General features: G+C 47.8%; 1 protein-coding gene across 3 annotated transcripts in view; it reads left to right on the forward strand.

Annotated features, from left to right (window-relative positions):
- Window positions 1-17,882, forward strand: part of LOC139050526 (uncharacterized) — a 265,834-nt gene that overhangs the window by 244,375 nt on the left and 3,577 nt on the right. For 2 of the 3 annotated variants that reach the window (XM_070527027.1, XM_070527030.1), the window contains one exon: window positions 2-136. The exons of the other annotated variant lie outside the window; for it this stretch is intronic. In XM_070527027.1, coding sequence (XP_070383128.1) covers window positions 2-106 — 105 coding nt within the window. In that variant the 3' untranslated portion in view covers window positions 107-136. Of the gene's footprint in view, window position 1; window positions 137-17,882 lie in introns of those variants that run through there. 3 annotated transcript variants of the gene reach the window in all.

Below are 17,882 nucleotides of genomic sequence, written 5' to 3' on the forward strand. Positions count from 1 at the left end.
GGTGTGCTTCTTTAACGCAGTCGAAGGTACTGGTGCTGGAATACAAGCTGTAGACGACACCGTTGCATTTTTCCGGATGGCAGTATTCACATATGGATGGACATGAAGGAAAATATTTCTGAAACATGTGACTTTCACCAAACGAATTTGCATCATGAACGACTAGGCTCAAGAATGAACTGTGTACACTTGTCACATTCGGAAGCAAAGATGAATATAAAGGATTTAAAAAAAGGAAGTCACACAAGAAGACTGAACGAAAGATGATTCTGCTGTTGTGGTAGTTTAGATGGTGTTCCCTGATATCTGATAAAGACACTTACGTATTAATCCCTTGCCTACCTATGAAGAGTATAATACAATGAATGTGCGAAAATGTAGCACGCGATTATTGTAGATACGCATATTGATTTAAAGCTAGTAAATGATCGTCTTGCACGAGGTGTACAGACTGTCCTTGGCCTATGTATGTACGTGCTATGGTTGAATATGTGGTGGTTCTTCAGAAGGTATAAAAATTTTACGTTAGGATGTTGTCCGCTGTCAGCAGTACTAGGAGTGCCTTACTAGAAGGTACATGTTATAGGGATACGTTAAAGAAATGAAACAGATAAGCAGCTTATATATACTTAGTGCATAGTGTCTGAATACCAGATATCTTGCGCCAAACATACGACCACAAAGGAAATGCGCACACACAGGATACAGACGCCGTCACATCTATGCGTGTACTGTGGAAGACACGCCATTCCTTAGCGAGTTACCACCTCTTTTCCGCACATGGTGTCACTAGACTCTCATTGCGGGCTGACGCCAGATATCCGCGGTGTTTGAGCCAACATTTCTTTAAAGGTAGCCTGTGGCAGGTAGTTCTATTCCAGTTTATAAGGCGGTCTACTCGAAACAACTGGCTAAACTTGCAAAAAAATTGAAATTGAAAATCGACTAACTACCAAGAATTCACAAAAGAAATTTTTAGCTAATTATGTTGTGACCCATACTGAAATTTACAAATTACAGCAGTGGACTTCGCAAGGTGGATTCACTTGGAACGAATCCTCAGGACGACAGCAGTTTCGAGATCTAAATTCTCGAACTCTACGGATAAATGCATTGGGATTCCAGTTACTTCTGTGCTTCAGTGCATGAAACGACATTTTCAAAACGAATTAAAACAAGACGTAAATTGCAGTATGGGCCATATTGTAATTAGTTAGGAACTTATCTAGTGCATGTTTACTAATTAGTTCATTCTGCATCTCAATTTCTTGCGCATGCTATTCGCCGCTTCGAGCAGAAGAGCTCGTGAACTATAATTGAGATATTTGCCACAGGCAACTTGTAAAGATTTTCGAAAGTGTTCGCTGAAACACCCTGTATATAAGTTGAAAAGGATTCTAACAAACGATACGTAGCCCAGTGCTGTAACGTTTAGACTACGCGAATAAATACGAGCAAGTTGAACGAGTATCCAGAAGAAATTTCCTAGTGCAACCCAGTGCGTTGAGGCGCATGGCTCATTGTTTTATCGGAGTATTCATTTTTGGGGACATTCCATGCGATCTTGCGCGCTCATCGCTAAATACAAATATAAAAGCTGATTTTTCAGATTTCAGCACGACATCCGATGAAAACGCACATAGCTGCACGCTTTCCGGTTTGGTTAGGGGTTCAACGTCAACTAGCGATATATGTCCAGTCGTGGTTGCGCTCCAATCGCCATTCTGGCGCACAGGAAGACCTGTATTCCAAGACTGCCGATCAGACACATTTGTTTGCTGGAACGACTTGCAAACAGCTGTGCAGACCCTGCCATCTTTTTCCTCCTTATTTCCGCACGAAGAAGCTGTGGCAGCACATGTCGTTGCGAGTTTTTTCGGTGAGGCTACACATGCCTCACATCACGCAATCCTGCCTGCGCTTGTTAATTGTGAGAACGCCAGCCGAGCAACTCCTGCGAAACACTAATCGCAATGAAGCAAGGAGGGCCCGCAAATGGCGGCAAGAGCGCTCTGTTCGGCAACATGCAAGGACAACGTGCTCCTGGACGCTTCATGCACGCTGCTGCTTGACGCCGGGGGCGCCCAGGCGTGGTGCTGCGGAAACAGGGGGCCGAGGCTAAGCGACAACAGCGAGGTGACCCAGTAGAAGGAGACAGAATACCATTTTATTGAGTGAAAAGTTAAGGGGCGTTGGGAGTGGGTGGTCGGGTGCCTCTTCCGAGACTCCACTACTGCGAGCTACTGGCAGGGCCTGGTCGAGGAGTCTCCTCAGGGTCTCCAGGTCAGCGTCGGCGAGGATGGTTACCCAGTTCTCCTTACTTGAGATTTTTTTCCCAACAGTGGGGAATTCAATTTTCGGGCCTGCGCGTGAATTTCCGCATCACGTGAGCGAGAGTTGGCTTCCCCCCGCACCCCCCCAGTGGCCTGCATAGGCCGTAGGCCAGATGGCATGCCACAGTATGAGGCGGGCTGAAATATTCTGAATTATTCTCAAATCCCGGGCATCGGATTCGCTCAGAATCGGGTGGGGCCCCGCGTATGTTCTGCGATCCAGATACTGGTGCTCAAGGATGTCGTGTGGAGACGAGAAAGGGTCCGATCGGGGTGTATCGGGCTGCACTCTCGCTCGGCAAGCCTATTCTTGAGCGTTAGCACGTGCGCTTTCCTTTCGCGCAACCCCCGCGTGGCCCGGGCACCAGATGACACTGTGAGTTTCCTGCAGCGTGTAACCTACTATGCGTAGGGCACACGAAGGCACTGTGCCTTGAATGAACAGGCGACAAGCCACTTGTGAGTCCATGAGGACCACAGATTGATGGCCAGCTGCGTCTTGGGCCTTAATTGCCTTTGCGACGGCGGCGTTCTCCGCTGTGCCTAGGATTTAGTCGCAATTGTGGCACCAATATAGAATTTCATCGGTCCGTCGGGCTTGCAGCCACTACTATAAGGCCACCTAGCTCTGGAGTTGCATCTGTGTACGGTGCGTCAGCAGAATTTCCTAATCTTTTTTAGAGCGCAGCTCTTTGGCGTCCGTTCCTGGGTTTCGCGTCGTCGTCGGCGTTGTCGTCGGCCTCGTAACCAGCTCCGCCCCCTTTTCATCCCCCCAGCGCTAGCAGCGACCGACTGATACCGCTGGATGCCGCTGACGCCGCTAGAGAGTCAAGATAACGTGACTGCCTAGAACACCGTCGCCGCCATGCAGAAAGAGGAGGAAAGGGTCCCCCCCCCTGTTCTTGTGTTGCGGATAGGGTGCTCTTCAGTTGCCGACGCGCCGGTTATTTCACGTAGGCCCCGGCACGTCGACGAATACGTGACCACCTTCCCACGGCTAGACCTGGTTCTTAGCGCTGCGGAAGCGAGGGTATCATATTGTTTGTGTCGGCATCGGGGGCGTTGTCCCTGAAACCAACTCCGCAGCTGGGGTTGACTCACTATCGGCGTCAGCGGCATCAGTCAGTCGCTGCTATCTCTTCCCTCCTCCCTTTATCGTGTTGTCCGCTTGCTGCGCGCGCTTCTGCCCCCATCGTTGGCCGCTGGGTGTACACGCCGCCCCCCTCCCCCCTCTTCCTGCGAGTCTCCGGTTGTCAAAGCGCCGGCTCGAACTTAATTCCTTTCTTCGCTCCTCCTCCAATGCCATCCCTGTGCGGTGGCAATCAGAGAGCCAGATCGGTGGCGGCGGATCTGTATATGTGCACCGCCCGAGCCGAAATTGCCGCTGCCGTTCGCCCTGTGCGGTAGCAATCAGAGAGCCAGATCGGTGGCGGCGGATCTGTATATGTGCACCGCCCGAGCCGAAATTGCCGCTGCCGTTCGCCACTGCGAAATTATCTGCCAGTTCTTTCTGAGCCATGAGCGAGACGACCGATGAAAGTCCTCCGTCTGCTGCTGCTGCTGCTGCTGCTAAACGAGCTGCCAGAGCAGAGGCCCAGCGCCGTCGCCGTCAGAATCCAGAGGTGCGTGCCGCCGAAGCAGAAGCTTACCGTCGCCGCCGTCGAGATGATCCAGGAGTACGCGTCGCCGAAGCAGAGGCTAAGCGCCGCCGCTGAGAAGACCCTGCCGTTCGCGCCGCCGAAGCGGAGGCTCATCGCCGCCGTCGAGAGCAACCAGCAGTAAGCGAGGCTGAAGCAGAAGCTCATCGCCGCCGCCGAGAAGACCCTGCAGTTCGCGCCGCCGAAGCGGAGGCTCATCGCCGCCGTCGAGAGCAACCAGCAGTAAGCGACGCTGAAGCAGAAGCTCATCGCCGCCGCCGAGAAGACCCTGCCGTTCGCACCACCGAAGCGGAGGCTCATCGCCGCCGTCGAGAGCAACCAGCAGTAAGCGAGGCTGAAGCAGAAGCTCATCGCCGTCGCAGAGAAGACTCTACCGTTCGCGCGGCCGAGGCCGAGGCCAAACGCAAACAAAGGCTCGCATTTGCTGCGCGCAAATTTCGCATTAGGAATTAACATAATCGTCGGTAATTTTTTTTTTAATTGGTGTGTCCGAGCCTTTCAACGGCTCTGGTGGTAAAAAGGGCGCACGTTTTTGGGTTTTGTGGTCACTATGAGGTTTTTTGGCAAGGTTCGAGGTAGTGTCCCTAAGTATTCCTCGCTGCAGTGCAGTCATACGGGGTATCTCCATGTTTCTATCAGCTTTCTACCGGTTGGGGATATGTTGAGGCGCTCTCGTTGCGATATAGATACCGCGTCCTTTAGTTCTTCGAAGGCATTGTATACTCCCAATGCATTTAGTTTTGCCGTGGAGGCAGGCACGTACCCAGGATTTTTTTTTCGGGGGGGGCCCACCACTTCCACCACCATCATCATCATCATCATCATCATCATCATCATCATCATCATCACCACCCTGTTTTATGCCCACTGCAGGCCGAAGGCCTCTCCCTGCGATTTCCAATTACCCCTGTCCTGCCGCCAACCGATTCCAACTAGCACCCGCGAATTTCCTAATTTCATCGCACCATCTATAGTTTTCTGCCGTCTTCTACTGCGCTTCCCTTCTCTTGGCACCCATTCTGTAACCCTAATGGTCCAACGGTTATCTAACGGGCGCATTACATGACCTGCCCAGCTACATTCTTTCCTCTTGATGCCAATTAGAATATCGTCTATACCCATTCGCTCTCTGATCCAAACCGCTCCCTTTGGCTCTCTTAACGTTATGCCTAGCAACCTTCGTTCGATCGCTCTTCGCGCGGTTCTTAACTTGATCTCAAGTCTCTGCCCCATATATCAGCACTGGCAAAATGCACTGAGTGCACACCTTACTTTTCAATAATAATGGTAAGCTTCCAGTCAGGAGCTGGCAATGTCTGCCGTATGCGATCCAACCTATTTTTATTCTTCTGTGAATTTCCTTCTCATGATCAGGGTTCCCTGTGATTAATTGACCTAGGTAAACGAACTCCTTCACAGTCTCTAGTGGCCGACTGGCGATCCTGATGTCTTGTTCCTTTGCCCTACTATTTATCGTTATCTTAACCTTCTGCATATTAATATTCAACCCCACTCTTACACTCTCTCAGTTAAGGTCTCCAATCATTTGTTGTAACTCGTCTGCATTGTTGTTGAATAGAACAATGTCATCGGCAAACCGAAGGTTGCTGAGATATTTGCCGTCGATCTTTACTCCTAAGCCTTCCCAGTTTAATAGCTTGAATTCTTCTAAGCACACAGTGAACAGCTTTGGAAAAATTGTGTCTCCCTGTATGACCCCTTTCTCTATAGGTATCCCCCTGCTTTTCTTGTGTAGAATTAAGGTAGCTGTAGAACCTCTGTAGATATTATTACGCGAAGGACGAGTCATTAAGACGAGAAACTATTTACAGATTATATTAACAACAACGGTTGCAGCGCCGACCGGTTAGATTCACAGCGCGAGCCCAGTTCGTTCTTCCTCCTCTTTTCTGTAGTGATGGCGCTCACGCGCCTCGTTCAAACAAACAAATACCACACGCATGTAGCAATATTTTCCAAGCTTTTTACGTGAGCGTTCTGTACTCCTTGATTACGTAGTGCGTCTATGACTGCTGGTATCTCTACTGAATCAAATGCCCTTTCGTAAACTATATAAGCCACGTAGAGAGGCTTATTGTACTCTGCGGATCTCGCAATAACCTGAGTGATGACATGGATGTGATCCACTGTAGAGTATTTCTTCCTGAAGCCAGCCTGTTCCCTTGGTTGACAAAATTCAGTGTTGCCCTTACTCTATTGGAGATTATTATGGTAACTATTTTATATAATACTGGGAGCAAGCTAATGGTCCTATAATTTTTCAATTCTTTAGCGTCTCATTTTTTGTGGATTAGTATAATGTCTGCATTCTTCCAGTTTTTTGGGACCCTTGCAGTCGATAGACACTTCGTATAAAAAGCCGCCAGTTTTCCAAGCATTATGTCTCCTCCATCTCTGATTAAATTGACTGTTATTCCACCTTCTCCTCCCGCGCTCTTCATCGTTTCATTTCTTGCAGGGCCCTTCTGACCTCATCGGTAGTTATAGGAGAGCTTCTGTATCCTGTTCATTACTGTTTCTAAGGGAGGTATCGTGACTCCTCTGAGTACTGTATACAGGTCAGCTTAGAATTTTTCCGCTGCTTTTACTATATCTTCGAGATTGCTGATGACATTATCATTTAGTGTATACAGCATGGTTTGTCCCAAGCCAGGTTTCTTTTTTACTGATTTCAGGCTGCGTTCATCATTTTTTACAGCTTCTTCAGTCTTTCTCATGTTATAGTTTCGAATATCCGTTACTTTCGCCTTGTTGATCAGTTTTGACAGTTCCGGGAATTGCGTAACGCTGTGCGGCCGGCAGTCCCACACAACCGCGTAGAGCGCAGGACTCTGTGATTCTAGATGCACTGCGCTCACCGCGAAAGGTTAGAAAAACACCCACATAAGCACAGCAGAGAAGTGGCTACGTGAGGCGGTTCGACCGATAACTTTAGAAGCGTCATTCAAAGCAAGTAATTGTTCTCCACTTCCGGCAGCGTTTTCTCTACTTTCTTTTTAAATAAAAGGATGTTAATCCATAAATATTCTCATAAACAACGGTCAACTTTTTTATTATTCGCTTTTCTTTGCAGTTTGGTTGTTGCCTTTGCTCTCTCCCTTAGTAGATCGCTTAATTTCGCATCTCCTTGCGATTTTTGTTTCCAGTTGCCAATTTTGCATGAAAAGTGCTATACAATTAGGGGAAAACAGACGAAGTAACGGGCGACAGTCACCTTGCTTATGGGTTTAAGGGTTATTGAAGGGTTTCGTGATGGACGCACTTTAACATTATATTATTTCCCACCTTATCTAACCCATATCACGTGTAAATGGTTGCGGGCATCTGCCAGCCTCGCGGCGAGCCGTAACTCAAGGAAATTATGAAGCAAAGGGATAAGTTAAACGCAATGGGCGTTTTCTCCGGCAGCAACTCGTTCCACGAGTGTACAGACTACCTCAGTAACAGCCGCATCCCTTTCCTGGTCCCACGATCAGCCTAAACAATGAAGGTTGAGCTAACAAAAGCAACAGCTATGCGCGTGACGGTTGAATACAGGGTGACAATTGAACGCATCTCGAGTTAATCGCACGGGTGCGGAATCTATGAGAAAACTGTCCTTCACATTACAAGAGATGCCGATAACTACCGCCATATAAAAGGAGTTAAAAAGGCAGCATAATGCTGACCGATTAATAGCTGCCAAGTCTCAACATTGACCTGGCGGCGCTTTAGGAATGTGTGAGGAGTGGTGGCGTAGGTGGGGAGGGGGGGGGGGGTATGCCATTTGATTTCGGGGGGGGGGCCCGGGCCCCCCCGGGCCCCCCCCCCCCCCTGGGTACGTGCCTGCGTGGAGGCACCCATCGGGATTCCGATAGCGGTTTTGTGGCCCATTCGTGTAAGGGCGCATATCTGCCCCAGTTCAGTTCTGGTAAGGGAGCCTGTATGTAATGCGGCTGATGACCAAGGAGTCAACAAATCTGAAAGTCTCGGCCTCGCTAAAGCTGTTAGGATGCTTCGTCACTCCAGGTTTGTTCGACTGTCGTTCGGAGAGTTCTGACTGTTTTATCTGCTAGTTCGTTACGTTTAAGTCGAGTACCAAGTACACGTATTGTGTGTGCCTCTCTGAGCTCTTCTCCGTCGAGTCGGAGTGAGAATTCTTGTTTGCAGTACCTTCTGCCGTGAATTCTGATGAATTCAGATTGCTCCGGCACCCTAGCCATAGCTTCCTTTACAGCAAAACGGTGTACCATTTGTATCGCCTCTTGTAGCACGCTTTTTGTGCCCCATGGATGCTTCTGGTGCATGATGTCATCTACGTAAAGGGTGAATTTTAGGCCCGGTATTTGTTGCAGTTGTTCAGCTAGCCTGTCCGTGCCCCTATTGAAGAGCAAAAGGGATAGTGTTGATCCTTGTGGAGGTCCACGATTGGGCATTATGAGAGTTTGAGATCGCAGTTCTCCTAGCCCTATTGTGACACTTCGGCCCGTTAAGGAGGGAGCGAATGTAGCTGCAGATTTTTTCTACACATGCCGCATTGATAAGTTCTTGTAGAATTAGGTCGTGTACCATGCTGTGCCACCACTAGTGCGACCACTACGTGATCTGCCGCTTTTTAGATGTTGTATATCACCTCGTCATTCAGTAATAATAATAGGTCCTGCATGGCTATGTGCTGCTCCAAACCCTACATGTTCTCAGATAGGTAGTCGTTCTGTTCTTGGAGGTTAGTTAATGTAGTTAGTATGACCTTTACAAATATTTTTCCTAGGCATGAGGTCAGAGAAGTTTGTAGCGTAGAATATTCTGTCGTGACGAAGGGCGGACTGATTAGGAGTGGGAATAGTGGCGCAGGACGGATTTGAGCAACATATGCGGTAAAAGCACCCTAACAGCTTTGTCTACGTCTTCGTCGGCCTGTTCTATGTACCGATGCAGCACGCCCTCTTCCGTCACCATGTAGTCGTCAGACGGCTGGGCGCCTGTATTGGCGTCCGTGCCTTGCGCCGAAATGATCGATTACCTCAGGGCCTGCTATTCTCCGGAGCTCCCCCAGCAATCTGCACAGTATGTATAGAACACTGTCAGCCGTGGTACTTCTGAAGTTTCCACCTGTTCTTGTGTGGAAGCTGTAGCTTGCGAGAGCTCATGAGCACCTAATCTTAAGGAGCCCTTACTATACTCAAACGAACTAGTTGTAGTGATGCAGTGTAAGGCCCTAGTGTGAGCGATACACAGCCGGGTTCTCAAAGTGCTGGAATAAAGACTGTTCTCCATGGTAAAAAGATCGGTACTGAAGAGGCGAATCTAAGACTTATCTTAGGCACATTTAGGATTTATTAAACAAAAGACATTCCAAAACCTCCACAAATAGAGCAAACTGTACCCACTAATGCAGCGGTAGCGTAGAGGTAGAACACCCACCTCGCGTGCAAGACGTCCGTGGTTCGAATCCCGGTGCCGGCAATTTTCCACCGGATTAAAAAAAAATCCGCGTGTTGATAAAATTGCACAAACAGGCCTGGAGTTGGCCTGATCCCGGTGACCAGAACTGGTAACGCACTCCCTCACCAGAGCAAGATTGGCCACCCTGGTGCAGTACTTGGCCACAACCTCCTATATGAACACAACAATCAAACCCCGGCCCTCAGTCCCGAGCAGCTGCGAAGCAACTGACCACGGCGGCGGTCGAACCTGCGATGAAGCGGAGGGTGCTAAGAATCACTGGTTCCGGAGAGGCCGCCATTGGAATATGAACCTGTCAACGTTCAACGCTAGAACGTTATCTAGTGAGGCGAATCTAGCAGTGCTATTGGAGGAATTAGGGGGCAGAAAATGGGATATAATAGGGCTCAGTGAAGTTAGGAGGCCAAAAGAAGCATATACAGTGCTAAAAAGCGGTCACGTCCTGTGCTACCGGGGCTTAGCGGAGAGAAGAGAACTAGGAGTCGGATTCCTGATTAATAAGAATATAGCTGGTAACATGCAGGAATTATATAGCATGAACGAGAGGTTGGCAGGTCTTGTTGTGAAATTTAATAAGAGGTGCAAAATGAAGATTGTACAGGTCTACGCCCCTACATCCAGCCATGATGACCAGGAAGTCGAAAGCTTCTATGAAGACGTGGAAATGGCGATGGGTAGAGTGAAAACTAAATGCACTATAATAATGGGCGACTTTAATGCCAAGGTAGGCAAGAAGCAGGCTGGAGACAAGGCAGTGGGGGAATATGGCATATGCACTAGGAATAGAAGGGGAGAGTTATTAGTAGAGTTTGCGGAACAGAATAATATGAGGATAATGAATACCTTTTTCCGCAAGCGGGATAGCTGAAAGTGGACGTGGAGGAGCCCGGATGGCGAGACTAGAAATGAAATAGACTTCATGCTCTGCGCTAACCCTGGCATCATACAAGATGTGGACGGGCTCGGCAAGGTGCGCTGCAGTGACCACAGGATGGTAAGAACTCGAATTAGCCTAGACCTGAGGAGGGAACGGAAGAAACTGGTACATAAGAAACCGATTAACGAGTTAGCGGTAAGAGGGAAAATAGAGGAATTCCAGATCAAGCTACAGAACAGGTATTCGGCCTTAACTCAGGAAAAGGACCTTAGTGTTGAAGCAATGAACGACAATCTTGTGGGCATCATTAAGGAGTGTGCAACGGAAGTCGGTGGTAACTCCGTTAGGCAGGATACCAGCAAACTATGGCAGGAGACGAAAGATCTGATCAAGAAACGCCAATGTATGAGAGTATCTAACCCTAAAGCTAGAATAGAACTGGCAGAACTTTCGAAGTTAATCAAGAAGCGTGAGACAGCTGATATAAGGAAGTATAATATGGATAGAATTGAACATCTCCCAGGAACGGAGGAAGCCTAAAAACAGTGAAGAAGAAACTAGGAATTGGCAAGACTCAGATGTATGCGTTAAGAGACAAAGCCGGCAATATCATTACTAATATGGATGAGAAAGTTCACGTGGCTGAGGAGTTCTATAATGATTTATACAGTACCATTGGCACCCACGACGATAAGGGAAGAGAAAATAGTCTAGACAAATTCGAAATCCCCAAAGTAACGCCGGAAGAAGTAAAGAAAGCCTTGGGAGATATGCAAAGGGGGAAGGCAGCTGGGGAGGATCAGCTAACAGCAGATTTGTTGAAGGATGGTGGACAGATTGTTCTACAGAAACTGGCCACCCTGTATACGCAATGCCCCATGGCCTCGAGCGTACCGGAATCTTGGAAAAACGCTAACATAATCCTAATCCATAAGAAAGGGGACGCCAAAGACTTGAAAAATTATAGACCGATCAGCTTACTGTCCGTTGCCTACAAACTATTTACTAAGGTAATCGCAAATAGAATCAGGAGCACCTTAGACTTCTGTCAAGCAAAGGACCAGGCAGGATTCCGTGAAGGCTACTCAGCAATAGATCATATGCACACTATCAGTCAGGTGATAGAGGAATGTGCGGAATATAACCAATCCTTATATAAAGCTTTCATTGATTACGAGAAAGCGTTTGATTCTGTCGAAACCTCAACAGTCATGGAGGCATTACGGAATCAGGGTGTAGACGAGCCGTATGTAAAAATACTTAAAGATATCTATAGCGGCTCCACAGCCACCGTAGTCCTCCATAAATCAAGCAACAAAATCCCAATAAAGAAAGGCGTCAGGCAGGGAGATACGATATCTCCAATGCTATTCACAGCGTGTTTACAGGAGGTATTCAGAGACCTGGATTGGGAAGAATTGGGGATAAAAGTTAATGGAGAATACCTTAGTAACTTGCGATTCGCTGATGATATTGCCTTGCTTAGTAACTCAGGGGACCAATTGCAATGCATGCTCACTGACCTGGAGAGGCAAAGCAGAAGAGTGGGTCTAAAAATTAATCTGCAGAAAACTAAAGTAATGCTTAACAGTCTCGGAAGAGAACAGCAATTTACAATTGGCAGCGAGGCACTGGAAGTCGTAAGGGAATACATCTACTTAGGGGAGGTAGTGACGGCGGATCCGGATCATGAGGCGGAAATAATCAGAAGAATAAGAATGGGCTGGGGTGCGTTTGGCAGGCATTCTCAGATCATGAACAGCAGGTTGCCATTATCCCTCAAGAGAAAAGTATATAATAGCTGTGTCTTACCAGTACTCACCTACAGGGCAGAAACCTGGAGGCTTACAAAAAGGGTTCTACTCAAATTGAGGACGACGCAACGAGCTATGGAAAGAAGAATGATAGGTGTAAGGTTAAGGGATAAGAAGAAAACAGATTGGGTGAGGGAACAAACGCGAATTAATGACATCTTAGTTGAAATCAAGAAAAAGAAATGGGCATGGGCAGGACATGTAATGAGTAGGGAAGATAACCGTTGGTCATTAAGGGTTACGCACTGGATCCCAAGGGAAGGGAAGCGTAGCAGGGGGCGGCAGAAAGTTAGGTGGGTGGATGAGATTAAGAAGCTTGCAGGCACGGCATGGCCACAATTAGTACATGACCGGGGTTGTTGGAGAAGTATGGGAGAGGCCTTTTCCCTGCAGTGGGCGTAACCAGGCTTATGATGATGATGATGATGATGATGATGATACCCACTCACCTACCGCGGAGTCTGCCCCTGCTGGGGCGACGCACGCCCAACGCTCTTGCACATCTTGTCCAGGTGCTTGTGCAAACCACACTTCAAGATGCCTAGCACGTCACTTAAGCGATGGGAAGTACAGCTGACCGGCGATACTCTGGTGGCACGAGAGGCGCCTCTTCAGCAAGTTTTTCGAGCGGCCATGGCAAGCGGAGTCCTGGAATGATGCCACCACCCACTGTAACTTAAGAGCAACGATCTCGATGCCTGAAATAATTGCTTCCTTCTCTCTCTTTCCCTGGGTAGGTATGAATGGCAAATATAGTTCTATCTATAAACATTGTAAACATTTTATTGTGCTAAAATGATTGTCAGGCATGCAAGCTTCGTAATACTGCAGTGTTTATCAGCAGCGCTACGCATGTGGCTTTAGAAGGAAACCGGTATTAATGCATCTTCGTTTTCCTACAGTAGTACCACACCTTGAATTAGGCTGCTTACGTCTGCACAGTAAACGCTTTGATGAGATCTGGTCCCTGCTAACATGTATTTCGCGCTATCGCTCAAGCAATGACCGCTACGAGTTTTGTTGCTCTTTTGCCAACAGCATTTTGTTTCGTTCATTGGCAGCTGATTCAACGGCTGCAATATTCCCAGGCACTTCGGGATAAGCTGGCGGTAAAACGTCAGCATATCAAGAATGTACTGGAGGCTCTTGACATCCCCATGAGCTGCATACTTTCGGATAGCGCGCAGAAAATCTGAACTTGAGCAAAGAATGCCATTTTCTGGCATGAAACAAAGGACGTCAACATTCGCGTCGATAGTTCTGTATTCCGTAACGAAAATGCCATACGAATGTCAGGGCTGTGCCGTAGAGCATTTATCATATATTGAATTTTTTCGTCATACTAACGCAAAATGACAGTGACATCGTGCAAATTTCAAAGAATGAAGTTTTTTTTAGCCTCACCTAAAATAGTGAATTGGCTAAGTTTTGGACCCAATTTTAGGCGCACAAATTGAAACAAACGCGGTGGTACGTGATTGCAAGGTTGGTTGCGTTGTCTCAATGTACTTATCTTAAAGCGACGCTTTGTATGTCTCACTGATTCGTCCGCGAGCGCAAAAAAAAACCGCACTACAGGATTGCCTACTTACACATCTATCTAGGACACTATAGTTTACTTTTGCAGCACTGCACCAGCGTCGTCTCGCCACCCTGTCAGTGCCTGATAACGGCGTGAAACGAAGAGCTCAGCAAGGGTAGCGCATGTAAACAATGTTCGCTGGAAGTGCAAGTTGCATCTTCTGGACATGGGACCAACCCAGTCCTGAATAAGTGAGCTTCCCTGCTCATCGGAGACAGCATGTCCGCGTTAACACGAGCTTGTCTTAAGATCTGAAAAAAAAAACATCAACGATCCTTTCTTCAAGAAATATAGTTGAACGCCACGCTACTCAGACGAACTGTATATCTCTGCATTGCATTAAGCATGTTACACAATGCCTTCCCGGCCGTCACCATGGGTAGGCTGCAGGTGCAGGGAACAGCAGAAGTGGCTGCCATACGCGAACGTAAGTGTGAGCGCCATCGTGCCCGTGAAGCCAATCCTGTTTCTCGGCAACGGAATGCTGTGCCCGTTGCGTGGTCGTTGGCGTTGGACTTTTATTCTGTTTGTATTGTGGGAAAGCTTCGCGTTCCACTATCCTTCTTCAACAAAGTGGCTGTGATTTTTTTGGAAAATAACCGTGACTGCAGTCCGCAGCATTCAAAACGTAGCGTCTGATAGGGCGTAAATAGTCTATTGAGTATCCACTCAATCGCAACGGATAACAGTCTCTTAGCCTCATGGCATTCAACACCCGGTAGTCGACGCACAGGCGTGCAGATCCAGATTGTTTTGCTGAGACAACAACTGGGAGTGCGTAAAGAGACGCCGAAATGCCGAGCGCGACGGCCTCGATCGTTTCATCCAATGCTTTGTATTTGTATAATAGTGCCCACTTATGGTCACTCGTGGGTAGCGAGATGCATCGCCATGGCCTGGCGTAACAGTTGTCGGTGTGGTATACGACGACGTTCGTTTTTCCTCGTTTTCTGTGGAAATGACAGGATTTGTAAATTGGGCACTCTCCAGCAGCATTTATTCAAAGCCACTAATCGCTTGCACTGCCGCAATAGGCAGAGTCCTGCATAGTAGTGGAATTTGTAGCGTATTTAGTGCCAGTCCAGTACTAGTGGGAGTTGGCTCCTTTATGAAGAGAAGCCATTTCAGGCAGTGAGGAGACATATAAACGCCTTTTGCTGAATCGGGGATCATATCACGGCCTCCAATTATTATTCCACCAAATATTATCACCAAGAAGCTTTCAAAGCGTAAGATACGTTGTCATCTCGCTCAGGAATGGAATGCCAGGCGATGTCATACTGCCACTACGCTTTCACTAGTAGAACTTTATGTCCCTTTGCACACATGCGCACAGTGCTGCACAGCTTGATTCATATAAGGAAACACTTGGCTATGTGTGGAATGGTGCTATGACTAATTTCTGCGACTTTCATTTTTACTTTTGGTTCCCTAGCTCCCGATAAACTTTCATACCTAGGCAAACAATAATTCCCATCGTCACTGCCACAATTTGAAGCTAATGCTCATACTGTAAAAAAATATTTTATCTGTGAGTTGTAGGGAGTTGGATAACGTTCTATAAACACCACCGACAACAATTAAGGCAGACATAGTAGTATCATCTCGCGTCTTCCTGCTTTTCAGGGAAGATGTATATGCCTAGCCGATTCATCCGTCCATCCGTGAGCCCGTCTGGCGCCTGCACGCCGAAAACTCCTCCGGTGCAACCGCTTGCGGAAGCACACAAAAAAAAAGACAGAGAGGCGCGCGACCGGCTCGGTCAGTATTGACGACAGTGCTCTCCGTCGCAGTTAAGCGCGTGCAAAAGTTTCTCAGCGGCTCCGAAATTGGTAAGCTGTGTGTCATACGTACTACTGAGGACCAGGCTGCTTTCTATCAGCAACGTGACGAGCAGAACGGGGCAAAAGCTCGTCTACGCCGTGTCGATGCTGTAGCCTGGCCACAAGAACGAGGATGCGAAGCAGAGTGTAAGGACCAAGAGAACAGCGAGGAACCGGCACGCTACCAAGCCGTCGTTAATGTAACCGTCGTGATTAAGCCATTGAATAACTCCGGGACCGTACGTTTCCGCTTCGCTAGTTGAGCATCTGTACGGAGTGCTTGGACGATGACATTTTAAATGTCGATCACGGTTGCAAAGCTACGCACAAGAGCTATGAACAACGATAGCAAGGAATTGGTATATAAAGTGAAGTTATTCATGTATTCACATATGTTTAATTTTAAGAGTGCTCGTAGAAGCGACAGAAGCAGTGAAATGGTTCGCTTACAACGTATACATTGCATCATTTAACTTCATGGCTGACAGAAGAACTGCTAAGATACTTTAAGTGAACGGCACCTCACCGAAGAAGACGCCTTAACGCCACCGCCTAACTCGAGCACGCTTAAGACGCCGGCGAGCTCACCCAGTTGCGCACCAACAATTCGGAAAGGCTCTAAGGCCACCGAGCTTACAACCTTCCATGAATGTATGTCGAGTAGCAGTCTGATAACTCATGTTTTTGTTTGGACCATTGTGTGCTGATGAAGACTCAGTGAAAAGTTGATTCGACAATATTTCCGCACATGCAAGGTCTTTCTGGGTATTGGCGCAGTGGACTAAGATTTTGTGCTGGACGGCATTAGGAAATACCAGGGGCTTCTTGCGCAACCTTAGTTCCTCTAATCGTCTGCACAAGCTAAAGAGATCTAGGGCCTTATTTATGAGTTGCCCTGGTACGGTTGTTTATTATTACAGCCTTTTTTTTTTTGCTTTCCATTCCGTACTTGAAATCGGAGGAAGTCTCTTTAAATGAGGTACATTGCCGGTGTACTAATCATGTTTCCTGGTGAGCATATTTCACCAGGAACAGATGTTAAACGTTATTGCCCACCGCAAGGCGCTCAATTATTTGTCTGAAGCGCCTCAAACAATATCGATGGTTCTAACCATGGCCTAGTGTCACGGAACCTTCTTTTATGAGATTGTAAACGCGACACGGATAATGCAGAAGGTTATGAAAGACACGCCAGCACCAGCGATTACGCTGGGATCTTCAACGAGCCAAGCATAAAAGCCGGCGCGCTTGACCCGCAGATCAGATTTCAGCGATCGGTGAGTCAGGCCGCTGGAACCACTGTGTGTGGTGATACTTCCTTTACTGAGCACAGCTTCACCCAAAAAACAGGTAGTTTCGGGACTTGCGTCAAGACACTAGTGACACTGGAGCACTATATCACAACAGCATATTCTAGACGAAGAATGTCGTCACATCGCCTACACTGCCTTTCGCCAGTGCTTTCGTTTCAGTGAAGCGACTAAGGCAGTCCGTTTACAGGACGACTCACTTATTTACGAATGTTGGCGTCGGAAGGGTTCCAAGCAAATCGATCACGATCTTCCGAAATGGATGGCAAGGGGGCTGAATCAGCTGTTGTAATCAGGCTGACCTTGTCCGTGGTGCCTTGCTTCGCTGGCAATCATGACATATTTGACGTAACGGGCGAAGTCAGCTGTGACGCGCGACCAATAATACTCCTCTTGTATTCTTGCGACCAGTCGGGAAAACAAGAAGTGCGCAACTCTATGATCGTTATGCATGGCGGGCAGGACGTTTCACCGGAGTGTTGAGGACACATCGAGGAGGTAGTTGGCACGGGCTTGGTAAAAATTCTTCACCAGTACGTCGTTTCCCAATTAAAACAACCGCGATTCGCACCTAAATACTCTCGGGACAAAGGCAGATTCACTTCGAAATACTTAGCAAGCCTTCTTTGCTCTGGGTGCGCTAGCTATTTCTCGGCAAAGTCATCTTCGGTCATTGCTACATATAGCTGCCGTATACGTAAGGCTGAAATTTCGCCGTAGCGCAAATTATCGCACGGCACCCTTTTTCCGTCGTAGAATAACTCGCTTTCGCTTTGGACAGTGACTGATCTGCGCATGCTATAACCCTTACAGCTGTAACATTCCCGAAATAGCACGGCGCTGAGTCTTAGGCTACTTGAATCGGCTTGGATTTCCATCTCGGTGACTTCATTGCAGTGTGAAAGCAACACTGGCGAGTGAAGCCATCGATTTAGATCTTTAAGTGCATCGTGCTCCCGTGTTTCCCAATTAATGTCGACGTGGGATTTGTGAGATGGGTCCCGCAATCTCGAAAAGCC

The sequence above is a fragment of the Dermacentor albipictus genome, chromosome 10 (assembly GCF_038994185.2).
Source record: "Dermacentor albipictus isolate Rhodes 1998 colony chromosome 10, USDA_Dalb.pri_finalv2, whole genome shotgun sequence".
Lineage (NCBI taxonomy): Eukaryota > Metazoa > Arthropoda > Arachnida > Ixodida > Ixodidae > Dermacentor > Dermacentor albipictus.